Consider the following 27,647-nt stretch of genomic DNA (forward strand, 5'->3'; position numbering starts at 1 on the left):
TCCGGCCGCCCGCCCGCCCGCCCAACGACAACCTCATTCTAATAACCTGGTTTTTGTTGAAAACCTGGTTAATAACTTGCACTTAACACCCATTGTGAATCATTTCAATAACTCAGGTAGTGCGTACTATAGGTAATCAGGAAACACATATACATGTTCTTTAATTAAAATAAAACATGAAATGCTGTACACCATACATGCACTAATGCAACCTAGGTATATCAGAGATTATTTAGCATCACTTCTAAAGCAATATGATTAATTTCGTTATATTATATTTCTATTTGATTTATATGACAAATTTCGCTGTAACAAAATAGTTATTCCTTGATAAATGCAATAAAGAAAATTTAATAAAAAGCCTTCATCTGAAACACTAGAATTCTTTCTACAAAAAGAAAATCATCTTTGTTGTGTCAGAAATACTTTCATTCAATTATTTTAGTGAGAAATTTGATTCTCTTTTAAGCAAAGGGATATTAATACCTAACATTTCAGACTGTCAACAGTTTTTGAAAGTAATTCACTTTTCAATTTAAATATTTGTATTAAAAAAAGTCCTTATTAAAAGGCTACCTTAGAATGAATATTGCTGCTTAGCAACTGACAACAGTTGGATGCATTCTACATTTACAGTAAAATAAAAAATTCAATATATGCCTTTACAATAAGACCCTGCCAACATTAGCACCACATTCTGCTGTAATGCAAGTGATATTCAACAACTCATACAAGTAGGTCTAAATCTGTTCACCGAATCTTCTTTGTTGCAGTTCCTATATTACACTGGTTCACCTACAAATATAAAAGTTAAAATTTAGCAATAAGAATTGCAATTTATCACAGAGATTCCCAAGTATAAAATCCCAACAGTATAATGAACTTCTTTAGTTCAATTTTGATTTAACGTCTCAATGAAAATGAAATGAAATAGTTTTAATCAGCTGTCAAAACTTGACATTCGAATGAACAAGCACGAATTCTTCACACTTAATGGCCTTCTGCTGATTTTCAGCATATTCACAAGTCAAGGCGAACAGGCTTGTGCAAATTTCTATCATTTTACCACAGCAGGGCTTACGGGCTCAGGCTTATTTTCAATATTTTACCAGTGCAGGGCTTGCAGGCTGTAGCTAATTTGATTATATTAACAATGCAGGGCTTGTGAGCTCAGGCTAATTTTGATTATTTTACCAGTGCAGGGGGTGCAAGCAAGTGCTTATTATGAGCGTTTTACCAATGCCAAACATGCAGGAAGTGCTAATTTTGATCATTTTACCAGAGCAGGGCTTGCAGGCTTGTGCTTATTTTGAACATTTTACCAGTGCAGGGATTGCTGGTTTGTTTTTAATTTGACCTGACCACTGCTTTATATTACTTTATTTCCACCGCAGACACCTTTTGTTGTTCTTTTGTTTCAGCTGAATCTGAGTAGGTTTCTCAACATTAAGAGGACATGAAAAAACCGTTTAATAGCCATCTTTCTTATTGATCTCTAACACACACATGCACACGCACACGCAAACATTTCATTCAATCTCAAAAACACTGTTTAACAGCATAACAAGCTGTCTGACAATCAACATGGCAGATGGAATGCATACATGTGTGTTTCAACAAGAGCCATCGTAAGACAGCGCGCTCGACTACGCCTCTTTGACTTAGAATACAATAACGATGTAATATTACCAAGTTTGTTCTCTTTATGTTAAACCTAATTAAATTATTCGATACATAAGGTGACTTTAAATGCTGCCCTCCCGCCAGCCCGCCCAAACAATGACGCAAGTCATTCAAATGACTTGATTTTCCATTATGAAAATGTGGTTAAGAATATACAAATATGCCTTTCAAAAGAAACTAAAAAAAAAAAATCAAAAAAATCAAGGGCCATAATTTGTATTTAGGGTTAAAATGGAGTTATTTTTCTTGTTGTAAGATGGTCGTAAATAATTTTATTAATTTTATTAAGTGCATTTAATGAACGGTATAGAAGTTTGTTATTAAAATCCCAACTTGCCCTTAACTTTTACTTGCCCTAAAACTTTAACCTAAGTTAATCAGGGGCCATAACTTGTATTAAGGATATGGAGTTATGTTACCTCATTGGGTGATGGTCCTGAACAATTGCGTGAAGTATTAAGTCAATTGAATGAAGGGTATAGAAGTATTTATAAATAAATATCCCAACCTGCCCTAAAACTTTAACCTAAGTTCCATAGTCAATCAGGGGCCATAATTTGTATAAAAGATAATATGAAGTTATCTAACCTCATTATGTGATGGCTCTGAACATCTGTGTGAAGTATTAAGTCAATTGAATGAATGGTATTGGAGTTTTAAGTAAAAATCCCAACTTGCCCTAAAACTTTAACCTGCCCTAAAACTTTAACCTAAGTCAATCAGGGGTCATAACTTGTATTTAGGATAATATTGAGTTATGTAACCTCATTGTGTGATGGTCCTGAACAACTGTGTAAAGTATTAAGTCAATTGATTAAAGGGTATAGAAGTTATTAATAAATATCCCAACCTGCCCTAAAACTTTAACCTAAGTTTCATAGTCAATCAGGGGCCATAATCTGTGTAAAGAATAATATGGAGTTATCTAACCTCATCATGTGATGGCCCTGAACAACTGTGTGAAGTATTAAGTCAATCGAAGGAAGGGTATTGGACTTATAAGTGAAAATCCCAACTTGCCCTAAAACTTTAACTGGACGCCGACGCCGGGGCGAGTAGTATAGCACACCTATTCTTCGAATAGTCAAGCTAAAAACAGCATTACAAGCCGTCTGACAAGCTGTATCAACACGGCAGTTGGAATGCATACATGTGTGTTTCAAAAACAGCAATACAAACTGTCTGATAATCAACAATTTAATACAAATACTCGAAGAGTGGCAGTCAGAAGATTTCTTACCTTGGTTGCAAACCTGAGTGAATTGAGTGTTTCTGAGAAGCTGTCCTCCCGGGGTGAGACGTTCACAAACATGAGTGTCTTACTGTTCCCTCCCAGGCTATTCTGTAGCAGGTATGTCAACTTACTGTTCCGATACGGCACGTGGTTCTCCTGCAAGTTAGAGGTTGCAGATAAATGTAAGAGATTTCTGTTTTTCATGTATGAATATACGTATCTCAAATATTTTTTATATCTGTGACAATGTGTGTCACACCTTGAGTATCTGCGTGGCCTTGAAATCAATTTCTCTAATCTGGATCATGATTTCTGGGCTGGTCCCTGTAGTTTCTTTTTTTTTCAGCTCTATTTTTACAGCAGGAATGTTCATACGTGGTATCCCCTCTGAATATTTCTATGCGCATCATGTAATTTTCCCCAAAGATACCTCTCAAAATAGTATTCTATTTACTTATTTCACACAAATTTACCTCCCAAACAATACAGGATTTAAACATTAGGACCCCTTACCTTTACTTTGAGATAACACAGGTAGTAGTCTCATAAATAAAAGGATATCCATTAATCTCATGGTAGTCATATTATTCTTGCACACCCGACGTGTGTTTCTGGTCATGTGCCCAATGCCGGAAAACCCCGCCTTACATCCCCCATTTAAGATGAGTCACGCGCAACAACGCGCCACTTCTGATTTATTATATTGTATGGTGTATATAAAGTATATTATGCCATTTCAATAAAGCGCAATCAAATATATAAGTTGAAATTGAAAATAAATAATCATAAGTGATTTTTAGAGGAATTATCTGATGTCAATAGTGATTTAAAATAACTGTGAATTATGACGTCAGTAAACAATGTCGCATGCGCTTTTTGGTGAAATGTACAAAAGTGCTTTTTCTACATCAAATTTTCCACAAATTGATAATTTTAGATATGCAAGAAAAGCATGCCAGAGGGTCGGATTTTTCTATCCATACTGGAAACACATGATAGATACTTACATTCCCTCCTTTATCATTTTATTGGTCAGGCCCTAGTTTTACAACAACTGAAGGTGTAAAACAATCTGAGTAAGCTTATAAATATAAGTGTTATCTTGTCTTAGAATTGTACTCTTTGTACAATAAAATGTATGGTTGAAATGCAAGCCTTAAAAAATATTGTCTGCCTGAAACTGATTTTATCCATAGACCAGAGACTGGCAATCATTCGCCACAAAACACACTTGGTAAATGATAAAACTAAGAATTATAACCATACAATTGCGAGATATAAACAAGCTGTCAAAGTCCACTTCCAAGATCTACTGATTGGGAAAATATCATGACACCAGTCTACTCTTGATTGTTGAAACATAACAGATGTGATGACAGTATGTAGGGCTTTATTAGGAGTTAAAGGAGGCTGCTGCACCCTGTCCTTTTTTGGTAGCAACCTTAAGCCCTCATTGAGAGCATCATTGTCACCATCCTCCCTTTATAGAATTAATAACTCAAGACTGTCAAAATCAATAATTCATTTGGTTCTGATTAATATTTGTATGATTAAGTTCTTCACAGCCTTATACAATGTGCCCATTTTCACAGCCTTATACAATGTACCCGTTTCTCTATAAGCACCATGTCCCTCTTCTGCAGAACCCGGCTCTTAATGAAGCCTGGCTAAAACCCTAGTATGATTTATTTGCATGAGTCCAGATTTCATACTGCCAGACTGGCAAAAACATCAAGGACTTTTCAAGGAGATTTAAACGACCTTTATTTGTTCGCAAGGACTTTCATTAATTACAAACTATGAGATAACTCTTGTTTTCAAAGACTATATTTAATAGCAAACTTTGAAAATGACACATATTTGTGACATAGTAACTGGTCAAAAACTTAATTGTCCTTCAAGGTTTTCAATGTATTGTCTATTTCCTCGGTGATAATTTAGCACATCTCTTTTCTCTTCGCACTCTCTCTATTACATTTTCAACAGAATGGTGAACATGTCCACAGTATAACACGTGATACTAATACTAGTAAAAGGCAAATTGCTCTTGTGTTTTTTCGACTCTGCATGGGATTTCAGGGCATACTCATCCATTGAACTGATTTCAAATACATAACTGTATTATGTTTACACATTGCTTTGTGATTAATTTTGTGTCAACCAGTCTAGTATTTAAAAGCAAAAAGACACTTTTAAAAACGCAAGAAACTACAGCAAAAACAGAACCAGAAATGGAAAAAGACTGAACTGGTGACTATGTAAATTGTATCCCTGTGGACCAAAACCAGTACCATACCCGTACCGTCACAGTCACAGATTCAAATGGCAAAGAGTTACTATTGAAACGTCCACTAAATCGAAGTTTTTGTAAAGATAAACCTTTTTGTACTACAGTCTACATGCTTTGTGACAAAAGGTGTATAGTAACTCCAGCAAGTACCTTGTTTCCAAGAGCCATGATGACCATGCCGAGGTTTGAAAGAGACTTGTTGATGTTCTGGGTCTCCTTGAGGCGCTGGCCCGTGGCCCCAGACTCCTTCAGGCGCTCACTCCCTGCTAGATCCACCAGATTCAGCGTTCCTGTGGATAAAATAATTGGACATGAATAGGGCACTTAAAATATACAGATCAAACATACATTTAGAGAACATTTAAAGGAATAAAGGATTTTTCTTAGCCCTTCAAAATGCAGGGAAGTCTGCAAAATACGCCACGTAACCAACACAGTGCAAAGATAATTTGGTTGACAATTGTGTTGAGTTCTAAACAATGTCTAAGACTCCCAAAGATATTTCAAGCAAAACAAGAAATGCCGCAATGTGACAATAGCAGGTGTTCTATGATTAACAGAAGATCTTCAGCCTGTATTTTGATAATTGTATGAAAGCTTATTTGTTGTGTTGTGTGTTTGTTAATGCAATCCCATGAAAGGTCACATTAAACTCTTCCTACATACCAAGTTTGGTCCCCATATGTCAATCCTAACTAAAAGTATTCAGTACTACAGGTGAGTTTGACACCGCCCACCCAAATAACAACAAACATAATTTTAATAACCAGGTTTCACTTTAAAATGCGTTAAGAAATGTACAAATCTTGGACTACTGATTTTAAAGATGACAGCTTCATGGACATATAAATAATGTTGCAAAATTCAACACCAAACCAAATTAATAATCAAATGATTTCAGAACAGGTTTACTGATTTTGTGATGAAAAAAATATTAAAACAGTATATTTCAGTTCATTATGATTATAAGTATATAAAAACTATAATTCATATACATACATATATAAAACTAAAATCTGGAATCAACGTACACAGTTTAAATCAACATGTAAGTTTACACACACACACATGAATTTGCAAGATTGTTGACATTCAATGAAAGCAAAATACAATTAATCTGATAATAGTTGTTGTGTTTGGTTTGAGTTTTTTTTCTACAGTTCCTACCTTCCTTCCAGAATGATAAATTCAAAACATATATCACTGTTTTGTACTTTCAAAGAACCCATTGAATATATGATGTTATAACTCAATACTATTATATATGTATATTTTATGGTTTTCAAGTTAATTATTTAATAAAGTTGAACAAGAGATGTTTGTCAAACATTATGCCCCCTGAGCGCCAAGTTGCCAGAAATATTTGGACAATTGAATGAAATATGCATGGACTGAAATGACAGCTGATTTGTCATTGGATGCATATGAGGCAGGTCATCTACTGGTCATACCTAATCTTCATGTCAAGTTTGATGACCATAGGTCCGGGAATTGTTGAGTTATCACTCGGACAAGCTTTGGTCTTCCAACAGACCGACCGACATGTGCAAAGCAATTATATAACCCCTCTGCTTCGAAGGGGGGCATAATTAAACTAGATGTTCACTGAAAACTGATACTTCAACTCATGCATTTAGTGACATATAAATTTCTACTGTCTACTATATAAGAAAATAAAATATGGACAATCAGAAAACCTTTTTTCAGCTTACAGTCACACTGACCTTGACCTTTGACCCACTGACCTCAAAATCAATAGGGTTCATCTGCTGGTCATGACCAATAAGCCTACCTAGTATGAGGTCCCTGGGTCAAAGCGTTCTCAAGTTATTGATCGGAAACCGTTTTTCATGTTAAGGTCACACTGACCTTGACCTTTGACCTCAAAATCAATAGGGTTCATCTGCTGGTCATGACCAATACACCTACCAAGTATGAGGTTCCTGGGTCAAAGCGTTCTCAAGTTATTGATCGGAAACCGTTTTTCATGTAAAGGTCACACTGACCTTGACCTTTGACCCACTGACCTCAAAATCAATAGGGTTCATCTGCTGGTGATGACCAATACACATACCAAGTATGAGGTCCCTCGGTCAAAGCGTTCTCAAGTTATTGATCGGAAACCATTTGGTATTCCGACCGACCGACCGACAGACAGACAGACCGACCGACCGACCGACCGACCGACCGACCGACATGTGCAAAACAATATACCCCACTTTTTTCAAAAGGGGGCATAATAAAAAAGAATAAAGATGATCAAATTCAAAAATATGTCAGAACCAAAGCTTGACATGACTTACTTTAAACACAGATTACACATGGGTTAACATTTAATTTGAAAAGCAGAGACCAAACACATGTAATAAAATGTATAATTGTGTATAAAAGAAAACAATATTGGTGTTTTTTAAAGTAGAAGACTTCCACACTGTTGATCACGTTTTAGTCTTAAATGTGAAAATTTCCTTACAATGTACTCAGCCATTTTGTAGTAAAAGTGACACCCGTGTTTAAATGTTGATTTTAATTGACATTTTATGTATTAACTTAGCCTATTAATTTTTGTGGTTAAAGTGGCGCCAATGTTAACATGTTGGTTTTAATTGACATTTACAAATTTATTTCAAACCTATTAAATTATATTTGGGCCTTAGGCTGTATATTCAATCTAACAACGGATGTAGCTATCTTCATTCATGGCTTAAATTCAAGGCAAATTACCATTAATACTGAGCTGTATGAGCTTACATGAAAAATCGTTTCCCTTTGCTTACAATTTTTTGTTTAGCATTTGCATAGTACCTTGGAGTAAATGGTAATGGTAGAATATCAACATGGAATCATGATGTGTTTGAAGCACAAGAAATGAGTTACACCATACCTTTGCATGTTTCTCCTGTGATTGTGTTATTGCCGGTAATTTTGAGCCTGAACACGCTGTGACTGCGGGAAGAACGCTCGTTACATTGGGTCTCTCCGACAGCACGGTTCTGAGATGCTGTTTTCAACAAATGCGTAATCTGTGGATAATATATAATCATTTCAATATAATATATTTCTGACAAAGCAGCACTTATATGGTATAACATTTGACAGACAATTCTTTTTACATCTTATGTTAAGATCTTTTCTGTTATTGTCATCATTACAGCATTTGAACATTTACAACCATGACACTTAGCTACGTCAATACTTCATTTTTTGGTAAAACTAGCTAAAAATGACTCTTCTTCAAAAAAACAAATCCCTACAGATGGGTTTATGTTCTCTTTGTAGTGAATATTCATACCTGGTTTTCGGTTGTGACCTGGACAGTGGTGAGATTGGTGACCATGACATCACCGCCACTGGTCCCTGTCATTTTGATGTCATGTTTCACGTCTGCAGCATGCCGTTCCAGCAGGTCCTGTATAGTCTCGTTGTAGATCTCCAGGAATGATCCCTCAAACTCGTACTGAATGAATCATTCAAAGCAAAGTATAGTAAGGACAGCCTTTTTATCGGTTCCTGAATTCCTGCTAAGTATGAGTATACAGCAGTATCATTGCTTCTAATAACTTAAAACTAGCATACACCGTTTTCCTTTGATCTAATAAACTAGCAATATGTTGTCAAGAAACAAAGCACATGTTGTCAATTGACAAAATATTTAAATAGGAAACATGCCTACCTTAACTGCAAATTTGTTTTTAGGCAGGTGAGTCTATTTATCAATATTTTCTAACAATCTCAAAGGCAATGTTATAATTAACAATAAACTAGAGATTGCTTTTTTGAAAAAGCGCATGTCTCCCCCATTGTGTGGTCGTAGGTGAGGAATAATCAATGATGGACATGAAATTTGTACTTTTGGACTGGAGACGAACAAACATAGGGGTCATCTACTGGTCATGACCAACCTGCATACAAAGTATGAAGTTCCTGGGTCCAAGTATGAAGTTCCTGGGTCCAAGTATGAAGTTCCTGGGTCCAAGCTTTCATAAGTTATTGAGCCAAAAGAAGTGTGACGTACGTACTGGTGACAAAGAAATTGTTTTTTACCTGAAGGTCACTTTGACCTTGACCTACTGACCTCAAAATCAATAGGGGACATCTTATAATCAAGACCAACTAGCAAACCAAGTATGAAGTTCCTGGGCCACAGTTGTGTTTAGTAAATCAGCGGAAACTGTTATTTTACCTCAAGGTCACCTTCACCTTTGACCTACTGACCTGAAAATCGATACGGGTCATCTACTAGTCATGATCAACTGGCATACCAGGTATTAAGTTCCTGGGTGGAAGCATTCTTTAGTTATTGAGCGGAAACCATTTTTTACCTCACAGTATTGTGACCTTGATCTTTGACCTTCTGATCCCAAAATCAATAGGGGCCATCAATTAGTCATGACTAACTGACATACCAAGTATGAAGTTCCTGGGTGTAAGCGTTCTTGAGCTATTGAGCAGAAACCGTTTCTTCACCTCAAGGTCAGTGACCTTGACCTTTGACCAACTGATCGCAAAATCAATAAGAGTTATCTACTAGTCATGACCAACTAGCATACCAAGTATGAAGTTCCTGGGTGTAAGCATTCTTGAGTTATTGAGCAGAAACCGTTTCTTCACCTCAAGGTCATGGTGACCTTGACCTTTGACCTACTGATCTCAAAATCAATAGGAGTCATCTACTAGTCATGACCAACTAGCATACCAAGTATGAAGTTCCTGGGTGCAAGCGTTATTTAGTTATAGAGCGGAAACCGTTCCTTCACCTCAAGGTCAGGGTGACCTTGACCTTTGACCTACTGATCTCAAAATCAATTGGAGTAATCTACTAGTCATGACCAACTAGCATACCAAGTATGAAGTTCCTGGGTGCAAGCGTTATTTAGTTATAGAGCTGAAACCGTTTCTTCACCTCAAGGTCAGGGTGACCTTGACCTTTGACCTACTGATCTCAAAATCAATTGGAGTCATCTACTAGTCATGACCAACTAGCATACCAAGTATGAAGTTCCTAGACCCAAGGATCTTTAGTTATTGAGCGGAAACAGTTTCTTCACCTCAAGATCAGGGTGACCTTGATCTTTAACCTAGTGACCCCAAAATCAATAGGGGTCATCTTCTAGTCATGACCCACTAGCATACCAAGTATGAAGTTCCTGGGTGCAAGCATTCTTTAGTTACTGAGCAGAAACTGTTTCTTCACCTCAAGGTCACAGTGACCTTGACCTTTGACCTACTGATTTCAATCAAAATCAATAGGAACTAGACATCATGACCAACCTCACTTCAAAGTTTGGTGAACCTAGATCAAAGCATTCTCCTGATATTGCACGGAAATATTTTTTTACATTAGAGGTCACAGCGACGTTGACCTTTGACCTTGTGACCCCCCAAAATATAGGAGTTTTCTAAACCTCATGATCAACCTCCCTACCAAGTTTGGTGAACCTAGGTCAAACCATTCTCAAGATATTGAGCGGAAATGTTTTTTACATTGGGGGTCGCCGCGACCTTGACCTTTGACCTAGTGACCCCCAAAACAATAGGGATCTTCTACACCTCATGACCAACCTCCCTACCAAGTTTGGTGAACCTAGGTCAAACCGTTCTCAAGATTTTGAGCAGAAATGTTTTTTATATTGGGGGTCGCCGCGACCTTGACCTTTGACCTAGTGACCCCAAAAACAATAGGGATCCTCTACACCTCAAGACCAACCTCCCTACCAAGTTTGGTGATCCTAGGTCATGCGGTTTTCCAGTTATCGATCGGAAACGAAGTGTGACGTACGGACGGACTGACGGACTGACGGACAGGGCAAAAACAATATGTCTCCCCCAGAGAGGGGGAGACATAAATACCATTTAAACTTTAATTGCTCTCCAACTGATTGGCCACTTACCTGCCAACCCTTGTCCTTGAGTTCATGCGTAGAGGAGAAGACCTGGAGCAGGGCGCGGCTGATCACGCCCATATTCTCCTCATCTTCCACACTCGGACCCTCCATTGTGTAAGTCTTTCCTGACCCAGTCTGACCGTATGCAAATATGCAAACATTGTAACCATCCAACGCCGACTGAAATAAGAAGAAACCAGGTAAACAACTAAAATATTTAATAAGAGAATAATGATCAGGTAGATGCCAATAAAAATGTCAATATATAATAAAATAATGCAAGACATGACATGGTAAATACTTGACTAATTTCCTTGTTTTAAATGGATTTGACCCATCTAACTGAATGGTGACCAGTAATAGCACTACTTATCCTTCAAAAAGTCGAGTTTATTTATTTAAGCCTTTAATACAATTGCTATATATGCAAAATACTGGAATCACAGTCATGTACTTAAAAACATTAGAAGGAAATGAAAATAATCGAAGGACTGTGATTGATTGAAATGAATGTAATTTGATGAAACTGTTCTGTGATTGAAGGACTGTTCTGTGATTGATTGATTGACTGTAATGTGATGGAAGAACTGTTCTGTGATTGAAGGACTGTTCTGTGATTGATTGATTGACTGTAATGTGATGGAAGAACTGTTCTGTGATTGAAGGACTGTTCTGTGATTGATTGATTGACTGTAATGTGATGGAAGAACTGTTCTGTGATTGAAGGACTGTTCTGTGATTGTAATGTGATGGAAGAACTGTTCTGTGATTGAAGGACTGTTCTGTGATTGATTGATTGACTGTTCTGTGATGGAAGAACTGTTCTGTGATTGAAGGACTGTTCTGTGATTGATTGACTGTAATGTGATGGAAGAAATGTTCTGTGATTGAAGGACTGTTCTGTGATTGATTGATTGACTGTAATGTGATGGAAGAACTGTTCTGTGATTGAAGGACTGTTCTGTGATTGAAGAACTGTTCTGTGATTGAAGGACTGTTCTGTGATTGAAGAACTGTTCTGTGATTGAAGAACTGTTCTGTGATTGAAGGACTGTTCTGTGATTGAAGAACTGTTCTGTGATTGAAGGACTGTTCTGTGATTGTAATGTGATGGAAGAACTGTTCTGTGATTGAAGGACTGTTCTGTGATTGATTGATTGACTGTAATGTGATGGAAGAACTGTTCTGTGATTGAAGAACTGTTCTGTGATTGAAGAACTGTTCTGTGATTAATTGATTGACTGTAATGTGATGGAAGAACTGTTCTGTGATTGAACATACACCACAGCATTGTCTTGTTAGAAGCACTCAGTTTTACCTGTACAAGCTGTGAGATCTCCTCAAACACCGTGGCTTGGGAGGTGGACGGGTCAAATACTCGGTCAAACGTAAACTCATACTTCCCATTGCCCTTCCTGTTACCGCCTACTGTGCTCTGGAAATAAGACATGGATACATTTAACAGTAAAGTTTTATACTATATATCTGCAGAAAAAAGAAAATATGCCTTAAATGAAATTTGTCCAAAATATCTCAAGATTTTTGACAATTACATGAAGTTTACCTCTGACTACAACAACTATTTAATTAGTATAACAACATCCTCACCCTCCCCCCACCTCTCATTTTAAGCCCCACCTACCTCACTAAGGCTGACTTCCCCCAGTCTCTCTAACTCAAGGGTGCGATGTTCCTCCCCAGTGAAAGCCATGTGCGGGATATCCCCATCTGAACCATACAGCTCATCCCCAAGAAGAGGCCGTACTCGACAGAACACACGAATGTTACCCTGCAATACATAAACATATGAAAGTGGCGTCACTCTTAAGTTGAATTTAGTTTTGATCAACACCAAAATGCCTTTAAATAGGAAGATTTTTTATCATTTAATATACCAAAATTATTATTTATAAGATTAAAATAAAATAAAGATATTCTTTAATACCTTAAGTTCTTGTATGGAGTTATGTAGTTGTCGCCGGACGGTCTCATGTTCCTGGAAACTCTGCAGGTATTCTTCAATGGTCACCTCATGTCCACTGATTGTTGCCTTATGGGTTACTATCTCTGCATCTCTGTCTGCAATGGTTCTGGTTGCTTGCTCTAATGCCAGCTGAAAGAACAACATACTTTTTGAACATTTTTTGCATGAAATGCCCCTTATCTTGGCTCTCTAAAGTTGTTTGTCCATTTTAAACAACTCAATCAATTGTTAAGTATAAAATCATACATATTGTTACCAATTTAGCAACATAGGAAAACTGTTTATTATTTTACGATCAAAAAACAAGCTTTATGACTAGATTTTTTTGGTCTCAACAATGATGACTAGAAGACCTATCACACTGACATGCTTAAAAACCACCTTCCTTACCTTAGTGGCTTCAAGTTCAGACCTGATGCCGGCCTGGGAGGCAGTGAGCTGGGCAACAGAGGACTTGAGGCCGGCCACTTCCTGCTGGAGACTGGCCACCTCCCCCTCCAGGGTCTCTTTCTGGCGACGCAGTGATGCCTTGGTAAACTCAAAGTTCTCTGTATCCCGCTCAAGCTGCTTCCTCACCTGGTACAGGTCTTCCTCAGCTTCACTGTGGAAAATGTAATAAAGTCAAACAGTTTCAGTTGGTATTCATAATAGCAGCAGATGGAGCTTATTCTGGTATGGTTTATATATTTCTACAAAAAGCTTGCTGAAATAATAGAGAATCAGGATTTCATTTAATTATAAACAATAATTAGATTTAAAAGTTACTGTTTAAGGCACCATTAACATTTCTCACAGGTAATATCATGCTTGCATACCTTAGTTTCCTCTTGAGTCCATCATTTTCAGTGACCATGTTGGTAAAGTGCATTTCCTTTTCCTTGACAGTTCCAGACAGCTTGGAGTTCTGGGACTCCAGCTGGGCCTGCTGCTCCTGCCACTCACGCATCTGAAACGTAACGAGGGTATGTAACCTTGGTTGTTATATGCATGTTTCCTATATGGATGCTCTCACTATTCTCAGTAAGACATGATCAACATTCAAAATTGAATGTGTTTATCAGACCTTTCATTAAAACTACAGGAGTAAAAAAAATAATTCTATTTTTATTTTTCAGCATACATGTATAGTGTTCACAATAAGAACCGGCTGCTGGACAAAAAGGCTCACATTTAGAAAAATAAGTGAATTTTAAGTAGAACAAGAGATGTTTGTCAAACATTATGCCCCCCCTGAGCGCCATGTTGTCAGGATTATATGGACAATTGAATGAAATATGCATGGACCAAATGACAGCTGATTTGTTGCCGTTAAGGCAGTTTTAAGATTATGACCATTAAAGTGTGAGGATAGAGTGTGTTATGACCATGACCTTTGACTCTATGAACTCAAAATCCAGAGTCATCAGCTGGTCACCAGAAACCTAAATGTCAAGTTCGAGGGCCATGGGTGCAGGCATTGTCAAGTTATCACACAGACAAGTTTTTTTCGTTCAAAGTCACTGTGACCTTGACCTTTGACCCAATGACCCCTTAAATCATAAGGGGTCATCTACAAATCAGATGCAACTCCAAGTCAAGTTTGAAGGCCATGGGTTCAGGCATTGTTGAGTTATCACTCGGACAACCTTTTACCATTCAAGATCACTGTGACCTTGAACTTTGGCTCTATGAATCCTAAAATCAATAAGGGTGATCTACTTGTCAGGCTTAACATCCATGTCAAGTTTAATGGTCATAGGTTCAGGCATTGTTGAGATATCAGTGGGAGAAGATTTATTAACTTTTTTGCCTTAAAGGTTACTGTGACATTGACCTTGGCCTGATGACCCCCAAAGTCGATAGGGGTCATCTACTGGTCAGGCCCAACCTTCATGTGAAGTTTGATGACCATACGTCCAGGAATTGTTGAGTTATCACTCGGACAAGCTTTGGTCTACCGACGGACCGACCGACATGCCTGTGCAAAGCAATATACCCCTCTTCTTCGAAGGGGGGCATAACTAGAGCTGTCACAGGAGTGACGAATACCCCCAAATGCCGCCTGGACACAGGAATGGCAAACCATTCCTTTGAAAAGAGGCCATAACTCCAAGGTTACTGCACACTGCATCTTCTTTTATCATGCATGTATTGTTTGTCCAGAAACCGTTTTTCTATTTTCGTAACAGTGCACAAAAACCTTTACTCCACTGGCCCCATTTTCAATCACAAGCATTGTCTTCACAGAGGCTGCCTATACAGCAAGTTTCATCACAATATCTCATGCCCAATTAAAGTTATGAAGCAGAAACCATTTTTCTATTTTTAGTAACAGTGACCTTGACCTTGGCCCCACCAGCCCCAATATCAAACTTGACCTGTATCTTCTGATGTTACACCTGTGTACCAAAATTTTTTCAAATCTGTCAAGCCTTACATCAGTTATCGTCCGGAAACCATTTTTCTTTTTTTAGTAACAGTGACCTTGACCCCACCAGCCCCAATATCGAACTTGATCTGTATCTTCTGATGTTACACCTGTGTACCAAAAATTGTTCATATCCGTTTAGCCTTTCATGAGTTATCGTCCGAAACCGTTTTTCTATTTTTAGTAACAGTGACCTTGACCTTGGCCCCACCAGCCCCAATATCGAACTTGACCTGTATCTTCTGATGTTACACCTGTGTACCAAAAATTTTTCAAATCTGTCAAGCCTTTCATGAGTTATCGTCCGGAAACCGTTTTTCTATTTTTAGTAACAGTGACCTTGACCTTGGCCCCAACAGCCCCAATATCGAACTTGAACTGTATCTTCTGATGTTACACCTGTGTACCAAAAATATTTCAAATCTGTCTAGCCTTTCATTAGTTATCGTCCGGAAACCGCTTTTCTATTTTTAGTAACAGTGACCTTGACCTTGGCCCCACCAGCCCCAATATCGAACTTGACCTGTATCTTCTGATGTTACACCTGTGTACCAAAAATATTTCAAATCTGTCAAGCATTTCATGAGTTATCATCCGGAAACCGTTTTTCTATTTTTAGTAACAGTGACCTTGACCTTTGCCCCACCAGCCCCAATATCGAACTTGACCTGTATCTTCTGATGTTACACCTGTGTACCAAAAAAATTTAAAATCTGTCGAGCCTTTCATCAGTTATCGTCCGGAAACCGTTTTTCTTTTTTTAGTAACAGTGACCTTGACCTTGGCCCCACCAGCCCCAATATTGAACTTGACCTGTATCTTCTGATGTTACACCTGTGTACCAAAAATTTTTCAAATCTGTCAAGCCTTTCATGAGTTATCGTCCGGAAACCGTTTTTTCTATTTTTAGTAACAGTGACCTTGACCCCACCAGCCCCAATATCGAACTTGACCTGTATCTTCTGATGTTACACCTGTGTACCAAAAAAATTTCAAATCTGTCAAGCCTTTCATGAGTTATCGTCCGGAAACCGTTTTCTATTTTTATTAACAGTGACCTTGACCCCACCAGCCCCAATATCGAACTTGACCTGTATCTTCTGATGTTACACCTGAGTAACAAAAATATTTCAAATCTGTCTAGCCTTTCATGAGTTATCGTCCGGAAACCATGAAAACCGACAGACCGACCGACCGCCAGGCCGACCGACCGACAAGCTCACTCCTATATACCCCCTCAAACTATGTTTGTGGGGGTATAATAAGTAAGCTGGTTGGTTACTTCACTATTTAAGTCAGTTCCACTTAAACTTATTGAGGACCCTGCATGACTGTTTTGTTCATACTTCAATGCCATATGATGAAAAGACATTGCAGTGTTAAAGCATAGAATGAGCATGGTCATGGAAAAGCCCATACTTGTGTCTGAAAGTCAGACTTCTGTTCCGTGTGTTGTTTGAGTCTCTCCTCCATGTCCTGTAGACGTCCCTTGAGGTCCCAGGCCGGCCTCTTTGCCTTGCTTCCTGTCCCACATCCTGATGTGTTACCTGACGTGTTAACTGATGCCGGGGGGCGACCATTGTTGGATGCTCCTGAAATACACATAAACATCGCAGAAGTGTTAATTGTTACAGACTTCATGTAACTCACACTTAAAACATATATATGTTTGTATATGTAAGAGTATTTACAAACACACACACAACACTTCTAACAAGAAGATGAAGAACCTCTATTGCAGCCACATGTATGTTGCTTACATGTGTCCTCCATATCATCTTCACAATCTACTTGCTGCCCAAACTTGACTACTCTATGTTGTCCTGGGGCCCTGGGAAGATTTCTCTTTGCTTGAATATCATCTGTTTTCCTAGACGATTTGTAGCTTGTCCTAGTAGCTGGAGTTACCTGCCTGGGCTCTGCCTTCTTGCCATTTGTTGAAGATTGAAATGCTTGCCTTTCATGCAATTTTGACAAGGCTGATGGCGAGCTGTTCTTTTGTAGGGATTTGTCTCTTCCACTGAAGACCTGACAGCGTGTGGAAGGTACAGAGCTAGCCCTGTGTGAAAGCATTTCCTTACTTTCACCTCCAGAATGCCCTTTAGGTTTTACTTGACTGGCCTTTGCTTTTGGCGACTTTAAAAGTATTTCACTGGCGTTTGAAAATATGGTAGACCTAGAAGCCCAAGAAGAAGTCAACAGTGGGCCAGATTGTCTTTTCTTTGAGTTGGTTTTGGCAGGATCAGGCATATCACTTTTTAAAGGAAAACAATCCTTAGGAGTTCTTGATGAAAGTGGTGAGACAGTTGCACATCGCTCTTCATCTTTGTAAGATTCCTTGTCTGACCTTCTTTGATGGTTAAAGATTGGAATGCCTGAGCCAGGTGTAACACTCTTTATAAGCTTAATGACTCCTTTAACATTACTTTCAGCACTCTTCCCTTTACTGTCAGTTTCCTCATAATGCGTAATTGAACAAACAGCTTGCAAGCTGCTCTTGGCATGCCTAGTACTATTAATGTTTTCCTGAACTATATTCTCAGCTTTTTTTAATGCTATTTTCATGCCAGCATTTCCAGTGTCCATCTGTACACACTCTGGTTCAGAATCTTCCAACACAGAAAGGGGTCTATTTTGTGACTCAGTTAAGGATCTTCCTTGTGTCTCTTCCACAAGCCCGGCAACTTCATTCTTCTTTTCTTCCGATGCTTCCTTAAAACCATGTATTTTTTCATCATCAGTTTGTAACCTGTTAATGCTTTGCATGTTGTATCTAGATGTCTTTTGTTTGTCAGAAAAGCTGCTAGGTTTGTTTGGTGTATTAACATTGGTATTCTTGTCCTTTAATGGCTTTCGTTTCCTTACAGGTGCTGGTGTTAAGCTCACATTGCCAGCCACAAGACGGATTGGTTTTGGAATAAGGCTTCCAACATTTCTGGTGGTGTTCATCCCTGAAGAACTTGTCACTATACCCTTACAGCAACTAACAACAGCAAAAGACAAAGCAGCCTCTTTTTTCTCCTCACTGAACTGTCTATGCGTTTGCTGATTATTATTTTGTTGTTCACAAATACTGTCATCCAAGTCTGAAAAATGAACATTATCAATAAGTCTTCTACCAGCTGTGTTTTGAACTTTCTTGTCTTTTTTTATACCTTCTACTGCATCTTTACCGTGATTCAAACTGGCATTACTATTTGCATCTGTATTAATTACATTGTAATTTTCGGCAAGGATCACATCAAGGTCTATGTCTTCACCATCCTCCGCTTCCAGAGTGAAGTCTGATTCCAGTTCGCCCAGATTGGATTCAGTTTCAACTGTAGTATCTCCAACCTCTGTCTCTACTGAATCACATGCAATGAAAATACAAGGCTTTGATGCCTTACTCCATACCTTGCGGCTACTCCGCTCAATAAACACTGGTATCCGAGACATGTGTCTGTCCACCTTCACTGAGACTTCACTCGCTATTTGCATTAATTAATACATCCCTTGCAACTACAACTAGCTCTTTACTATATCAAACAAAAAAATAGCGACAATTCAATGAATAATTAAGCTTTGGATAAAACAGAAACATTAGAAAAGAATGAATATATATCTTGAGAGAGAGTGAAAGTTTTATATCTATCTATTCCATTGTTTATGTTATTAATCAATAACTACTCACCACATAATACAAAGAAACAATAAACTTCTCATTAGGAGTGTAATCACTAAAGATTTTTATCTCCAGTGAAAACAATATAGTATATCGAATTTCAACTTTCTAACCAGACAAAACAAAACATGCCCAAAGGAGGCACAATAAGGACATGGTAAGGACATGATGACTGTGGTCAGACATAAAATTCAGAGTTCCAAGTTTTTGAGTATGAAATTCTACTTCTATGAAGTTGAGTGATTAATTTATTATTGATTTATATGTTATTGCACTTAAAAATTCCAAATATAGATAAACAAAGAAATCTCTAAATCTATAATCAATTTATTTCTATTTGTCTTTTGAATTTGAAAAAAAAAGCGAGATCACACCTTTTTACCTAAAATTAAAAATATATACAAAATTGTTTATATTAAAAAATAAATAATGATGTTAAGGTAAATTGCAAAGCCCTAAAGGCTTCCTTATCATTTCCATCATGAACTTGCACATGCTCAGTTAGGCATGACAGTACATCTGTGAGTGTGTGGAGGACAAACAATGGCCTGCTGAAAGTCAACAGCTACAATTACACTGATACCAATCTGAGATAAATGTTTTGTTTGAAATACAACAAGTTTGGACATTGTCATTCTGCTTCTAGTGTTTCAGTGAAATTTACCATTTCAGTGCAAAATGATTTTTACACACAATTTTAAACATCTTAATATGGTTTTCATGTCTTTACAAAAATTAAAAGACACACATCAACATACAATTTGTTACTACTAGAGCGTCACCTTTGAAGTGCAGAGTGGAAATTCAGAATAAAACTACAATGAATTCCCATTGCATATTAAACAATGAATTACATCTTATAACTTATTCCAAAAATAAACCCCTGTTCATGCTGTAATACAACACATGCAGGGCACAGAGGTTGACAAGACTGGGATACATGTATGATACAGTTATTACTTTATGTATATAATGGCATTTTTAATTTAAATCATTATTACTATTTCACACTTAAGACAGTTTTTTGGGTATTGCTAAGATCCCATAAACGAAAAGGCAGGAAATGAGACTGACTCAGTGTGTGTACCATGTGATAAATTACGTCAGATATGCTACATCAGAAGGCAACATTTTGCTTAAAATGAAGACTTAAATCAAAGTAACTTTTCTTTTACAACACCATTTTAAATGAAACAAAGGGAAATCTATGCCGCTCAAAGAGCCACGCCTTTGTTTCATTACCAGAGGTTGATAAGGTAATTAGTTTCATTATACACTTCAACAAACCTTTTTCCAAAATAATGTTTTGACAGTGCTCTGTCAGACAGTTGTTTTGTGAAAATGTTTGTTGAAGTGTTTTAAGAAACTACACTCTCAATCAAACTCTGGTAAAAGACCGAAGGCGTAGACTGTGCTATATTTCATTTAAAATGGTGAAGAAATAGGAAAGTTATCTTTGTTTAGTCTTCATTCGAAGCAAAATATAACCTTCCGACGTAGCATTTATGACATAATTTATCTCTTGGTATACACACACTGTGACTGATGGGTTTGGACTACAGTTTTCATTGTAATGAGTATATATATATATCACAAAATAATTCATTCCAAACCTGTCCGAACTAAGGGTATAGAGTCATTTTAAGTTGAATTTCAGAAAGCTTGCCGAGGACGTAACATTTATCATTGAATTGATTTACATACAAGTTAAATAGAAACTGTACTCACCAGGTTTCACAGGTCGGCTGGAAGCTCCAACTGTTAAATAAGAAGGAAGTGTGGTTAAATAATGGCAAATTTCTATGAAATGTCATTATTCAGAACAGCGCCTAGGACATAAAATATGACTTTATTAATAGAATGCAATATTATGATGCTTTACAAATTTAACAAATGTTGTACGGTAATTAAAAGAGTCATGAAGCTAGCGCCAAAACAAGGGGCATAACTGAACAATACATCATTATTTAACGTAGAGATCAGGGCCTCTCTATACATTTTGTTGTGCATCTATAAAGTGTCTCTCCGAACTTCATTTCATCTGTATGAGCTATGAATCAGTATGTAGTCTCATTTGAAAATCTTGTATAGTTTTAAAGTTATGGCTAAGATAAAAAAAACAAAAAAACAGACAATACCTGAAGTCAATGATATCACAAAGAATATTACAATAAATCAACATTGTCTTAAAAACTAGATGCCATATGGCGACATGTTTACCAGTGAAACTACGCCTAAATATTTTGAACATCCATGGATTTTTTTAAAAATATTTTGATGCATGGTCAAGATAAAGCCCGATCAACAGTACTCAATTTGACATTTAACCTCTAAGTATAAACTTGATTTTTGAATTACAGACCTGGTTCTTGTGTGTGACACGCAGCCTCATCATGGTAAACCTTCATGGCAAGTTTTTGAAAATCCTATCATGCATAGTCAAGATTCAGCCCAGACAAGAATCATTTCAACCTTTGACCTCTAAACATGACCTTGACCTTTGAGGTACAGACCTGAGTCTTGTGTGCAACAAGTCACCTCATCATGGTGAACCTTCATTGCATTTTTTTTAAACACCTATAATGCATGGTCAAGATACAGCCTGGACAAGGATCATTTCAACCTTTGACGTTGGTCTTGTACACAACCATCACCTCATCATGGTGACTCATCATGGCAAGTTTTTTGAAAATCCTATAATGCATGGTAAAATACAGCCCCAACAAAATTCAGTCCGGACGCTTACATGGACACACACACAAACACGGAACCACCATTATGATAACTATGACACGCTCAAAAGTTGTATTGTTAGTGATCAAGCTAAGCCAGAGACTCTGGCAGAGAGTCAAACTTGTGGAAGACCTTGATGTTTTTCCTATTTTGAGTTATAAAATAGGTTTTTTAATAGAATATATATATATATATAAGAAACTCTGATTTGATACAATTTTCTCCTGTTGTAGAACTTCTCTTTCTTTTTAAAGTCCAGCTCGATCGAGTAAATTTTTATATAACTCACCAGGTTTTGCAGATTTAACCACGGATGGTTTCACTGTTGCAGTGCGAGGATTGGAGGTGGCACGGCCACTGATATTGCTCTGTAGTTTCGATGAGGGTCGACCGCCAGACAGACTTCCAGAACTGTTGGAAGTCTTCAGCTTAGCTGCAGGTTTGTTGCCTGAACTTGGGGGTTTGTTTTCCCCTCCTGAAAACCTTTGCCTTTTCGATGATGGTGCCTGGAATGGGTTTTATATATAAACTATTGTTATTTAATAATAAAATATCAAGAGGAAACTTATTCCACTTTCAAAAACATTTAACAGCTGACAGAAATTCATGTGTCCTTGCTCTGCATCAGGTGGGCAAGAGTAACACAATCGGAGACAGTGTTAGACACTAAGTGTGTTGCATATAAGATTCTGTCACACTACCTACTTACAAATGATATCCAGTCAAAAATCAAAGAGTCCAGCATTTTAAGATAAACTGAATGTCAAAAATAAAGGAAAACTTAAATAAACAGCATTTTAATTTCAAATTAAAACTTCATTATCCATTTTTAAGTTTGAATGAAGATACCAGAAATTGACTACTGAGCCCAGGCTCAAATTTAGGAATCTCAGTCTCACAGACTCTCTTAACTTTCAAACTCTGATTGCAAGTTGCATAAATGTTTTTATAAATTTATTGGCCAAATAATATATTGTATAGACTTTATTAATATCTCCTTTATAACAATGATCATATTTCCCCCAAAATTGAGACTTATCCAAGGGAAAACCTACAGAGATATGTCTAAATGAATATTTGAGACATGGCTAAATGGATATTCATACCTCTTCTGGACTTCTGCACCTCTTTGTTGCTGCAACAATTTTCGGTTTGGCCGCAGTACTGTTCAACGATGATGGTGGCCGTAGCCTGCTGATTCTCGGTAACTGTCAATAGAAATATTTAATGATTTATTAGCTTTTAATTGTACTGTTTTAGCAACAGCAACAACAGATGTTTGTCAAACGTAATGCTCCAATGAGCCCCATGTTGTCTAGATTATTTGGATAAATAAATCAAATATGCATGGACCAAAATCACAGCTGATTTGTCATCAAAATGTATCCTCGTAGCAGCAGGGAATAAGTTAATATGATGTAAATTTTAATGATGAATGAGTTATGGCCTTGACCTTTGACTCTATGAACTCAACATCCATAGGAGTCATCAACTGGTCACCCCCAACCTAAATGTCAAGTTGAGGGCCATGGGTGCAGACATTGTCAAATTATCACACGGACAAGCTTTTTGCGTTCAAGGTCACTGTGACTTTGACCTTTGACCCTGGTTGTCTGGTTAGCGCAGTGGTATAGTGCACTCGCTTCTCACCTTGGCGACCCAGGTTCGATTCCTGACCTGGGCGCATGTGAGTATGGTTTGTGGTCACCAAGTCAGACAAGTGGGTTTCCTCCGGGTACTCCGATTTCCCCCACAACACAAGAACACACTCTCGAGATCGTGCCAACAAGAGCGATTAATATATGTTGCAAAAGCTTGTTTCATAATAGTTGTAAAATAAATAAAACTCAATTAAATTAAACCTTTGACACCTTAAATCAAAAGTTGTCATCTACTGGTCAGGCCCAACCCCAAAGTAAAGATTGTGGGCCGTATGTGCAGGCATTATCAAGTGATCACTCGAACAACCTTTTAATTTTCAAGATCACTGTGACCTTGACCTTTGACCCGATGACACCAAAAATCAAAAGGTGGAATGTACTGGTCATGTCCAGCCTCCATGTCAAGTTTGATGATCATATTTAATACCAATAAAGTTGATTTGGTACAAAGAAGAGCTGCAGGTTTTGCAATCAGCAAATACCATAACACCAGCAGTGTTATAACCAAACTGAATCAATTGGAGTGGGAAATGCCGAAAGTCAGAGAAACCAATGCACAATTTAGTTTGACCATACTCATCACTATTGTCAATGACCACTCACCCACCTCACCTAGCATACATCTCAAACACAAACCAGATCCAATACTCAAGCTCCACACTCTCTAAATGATAGGCTTAAATCTGACAACATCTACAGCCTACTACAACCTTGGAACAACCTGCATGCATTTATTGCAGAAGCTTACAACTAAGTCAATCCTTTGAAAGTTTAAGCAGGGACTGTCTGACAACTCTATTCAAAGTGATGTGTCTAAGCTGTACAGGTAAACCATCGATGATCTCTTTGGCCGTGACTACATTGGCTACCATAACCATAGAAACTCTTTAGGAGAAAGGCGAAAATGCTGCTGAGAAAGTATTTTCTGACTTCCTTCCCTTTATCTATAAAACTTTTTAACATGAAGAAGTATTCTAATTTTGCTTTTCAATTTTAAGGTTACTCTGTAAAGCGTTCAAGCTTTGTTAAGCCTCATACTTTTTCATATATTATTATATTATTTTTTTTAAATCTCAGGTGAATGACAAGTGAAGAATCATTCATGCAGATTTTTCATTAAATCTTTCGAAAGTGTAATATACATGTAGTGTATATATATGTCATTTAAAATCAACTTAAAATCATGTTTTTATATATTTTCAATATTATTAATTTAATGCTACTTAAAGAAATTATGATATTTCATGACTTCATGTACCAAGTTACCAATGTTTATATGTTTTCATGAGTTTTTAACCAATGACTGTCCTTTTTCAAGCTTTTGGTGAACCTTGGGCCAAGAATAATTCTCACAAAGATTCTGATTTTGGTCTCTGGCATGGAAAGTTGTATTTCAAATTTTATAAAGTTTATTTATATCATTTAAGTATTAAGACAGTGTGCAAAATTAACTTTTTTAAATGATAGCCATTGGGGTAGTCCAAATAATTGTACGTTGACGGATTTTTTTTAGATTTTTGATTTGGCAAATCCTTCACGTACAAATTGTTTAGTATCAAAAGTGGGTAGTTGTTCCGATCAGGATTCCGGGTTAAAGCATATAGCGTCTATAAAATATCATAAAAACAAGAAATATTACCAGATAATGTTATTTTATATTAGTTCCGTACACAAAAAAATAAATATCCAACTTATAATTATGAGTTTGACGGCTTTTTTTCATTTCATTCTGTCAAAACATAACGATATATACATGAAGGGCACCTGCAAGGCTTTAGGGCACAGTTTTAAATCGCTCGGAACATTTCGGCCATGGCCGAGTTGTTACGATTGTATAACGAGGTCTATCTCGAAGCTTTGTCGGAGGAGGCCGAGCTATTACGATTGTATCGAGTTGTTCCCCTTCGCATAATTGTTGTCTGTGTCAGTCAGCTTTCGTTTTATTGGAAAGGTAAACAACTTGTTTTAATGCACTAAATGCTTGTTTAGTGCAAAATAACATTTCACTTACATGGTAAAATATGAATATAACTCTTTATGATCAATTTCAACCATAAAATACTTCACTTAAAACAATTTCAATATTTTTAAAACACCCCCGTTTTTTGCACATTCCCGTTTAGACGTTAGGGATTGGAAGAATCCCGTATAACACGTCTATTATTTTAGACTAGCCATTGGGGCTACAGACTGCAAGATTTCTGTAGCCCCAGACAGATTTCGGTAGCCCAGCAGTGAACACAAACACACGGGGTATCTCCATCGGAGATGTCCGAGTTGTTTCGATTGTATTTACGAGGTCTATCTCGAAGCTTACTGGAGATGGCCGAGTTGTTATGATTGGCATAATTGTTGTCGGAGTCAGTAAATTTTAATTTTACTGGAAAGGTAAATCCTGTTATTTAATGCATTTAATGCTATTTTTGTGCTTAATATATTTGCACTTACAAAGTATAATATGAATATAAACCTTTATTATCTATTTCAAACATAAAATACTTCTCAAAATACAATTTCAAACATTTTCAGAAACCCCTCGGTTTTATCACAAGCTTGTTTCGATGTGAGGGATTAGAATAATCCAGTATAACATGTCTATTATTTTAGACTGACATCTGTACCAATAGGAAAATATCTGAAAGTTGGTGTTCAGTTAAACATCAACCCGACAAATTTTAAACCAACAAGCCCTATGATTTCATCGCCAGTCCGACAATCTAAAATGATTTTTTCATCAACATTTTTCCATCGCCATGAGCAATCTAGCTAGTTTATTTTGCACATTGAAGCATTTAGTTTAAGGCTGGTTACTTCACCAGTAATGATTCAAATAACCTGAAAGAATATAAACTAAATAACCTGAAAGAATATATACTAATTGTATTCATTCATTGTCAAATGTCTATTATTCCGAAACGCCCATAAGCAGATTAATTATTAACTGTGGCTTATCAGAATACACTTTATCAACAAAGCACACTAGAAGGTAAGTTAACACAATACTCCACTCAAATCTCATTAGCATGCAAAACAAATTTAAAACATTTTTTTCTGTGGGTACAAAATTAAATTAACATAGAAACGTCGGTGAAACGCTTGGTTAATACAAAACTGTTACTGTGCGTTTCAATCACTGGACAATATGGCATTTTTATAACCTTGCTTTCCATAATTTCGAGTTGAAGTTATTTGCCAGAATGTTTCGACATTTCGAAAATGGAGCCACGATAAAATGATTTGATTGGTTACTAGATTTTGTTAAACCACAATTGATTGGCTGTTTGTACAAGTCAAATCGGCAAACACGCGATCGGGACTAACTTTATTCGCAATGCCTGGATTACCTGCTCATACTTCTTACTATATGTGTACTTATTATATGTAAAGTATATATCAGGCTCATATATAAAGTTTAACGCCAGACAGACACCTGTGTACTGTATGCATATACAGGAGGAGCGGGTGCTACGATGCATACCATTTAGTGGCCTTTAAGACAAATAAATCTTAATTAAAGCTGCACTTTCACAGATTGACATTATTGACAACTTTAAAAAAAAATTGTCTTCAAATGATCCGATGTTTGTGTCATTATCTGTAAACCATTGACCTGAGACTGCTGACAAAAGATCGGATCGCAGTTTTAAATATTCATGTTCGAAAATTGATGTTTTATGGCTAAAAGCATTGCTCACACTACATACATGAGTTTTCGGCAGCTTTCTAAGAATAAGGAAATTCGTCCTCCAAAGCGTTACAAAGTTGGTGTTTTCTTTCATTTCTTAGAAGTATGTGTGGTTTATGTCATCGTATTATTTATATTTTTAGTCTATGGCCGGAATATACCCTTAGCCTTGATAGAGAGTTTCTGTCATTGCGATTATTCTGGATATTGTCTTGGTAAATTAAAGTTTGAAAATAATACATGTACTCATTGTATGAGCCCACCCATAAGTAGCAAGTTCGGTGTTGATATGTACAATTTCAGATACGTAAAAGATACGCCCAATCGCTGACGGTGGTAGTCGGCTTTCAGGGGCGTGGCAATGCCAGAATCGGTGTTAAAGTCGGCTTGCTAGAGCGATTCGGCGGTATGCTTATTTTCT

General features: G+C 37.1%; 1 protein-coding gene across 2 annotated transcripts; it reads right to left on the minus strand.

Annotated features, from left to right (window-relative positions):
• LOC128231413 (carboxy-terminal kinesin 2-like) lies at window positions 1-26,783 on the minus strand. Of its 2 annotated transcripts, XM_052944225.1 has the most exons (16): window positions 26,700-26,783; window positions 22,987-23,088; window positions 22,170-22,386; window positions 20,876-20,905; window positions 16,903-17,075; window positions 13,892-14,022; window positions 13,467-13,677; window positions 13,038-13,205; window positions 12,735-12,881; window positions 12,411-12,527; window positions 11,099-11,272; window positions 8,500-8,664; window positions 8,092-8,230; window positions 5,358-5,497; window positions 2,924-3,073; window positions 2-795 (listed from the first exon to the last, which is right to left on the minus strand). In XM_052944225.1, the coding sequence occupies exons 1-16, from the start codon at window positions 26,709-26,711 to the stop codon at window positions 751-753; spliced, it is 2,121 nt and encodes a 706-aa protein (XP_052800185.1). In that variant the 5' UTR covers window positions 26,712-26,783; the 3' UTR covers window positions 2-750. The 2 variants fall into 2 exon arrangements, with proteins under 2 accessions (XP_052800183.1, XP_052800185.1); XM_052944223.1 differs by lacking the exons at window positions 20,876-20,905; window positions 22,170-22,386; window positions 22,987-23,088; window positions 26,700-26,783 and adding an exon at window positions 17,214-19,066 and having other exon boundaries at window positions 1-795.
• Between the last annotated feature and the right edge of the window lie 864 nt (window positions 26,784-27,647).

Source organism: Mya arenaria, chromosome 4 (genome assembly GCF_026914265.1).
Source record: "Mya arenaria isolate MELC-2E11 chromosome 4, ASM2691426v1".
In the NCBI taxonomy this organism is placed as follows: domain Eukaryota; kingdom Metazoa; phylum Mollusca; class Bivalvia; order Myida; family Myidae; genus Mya; species Mya arenaria.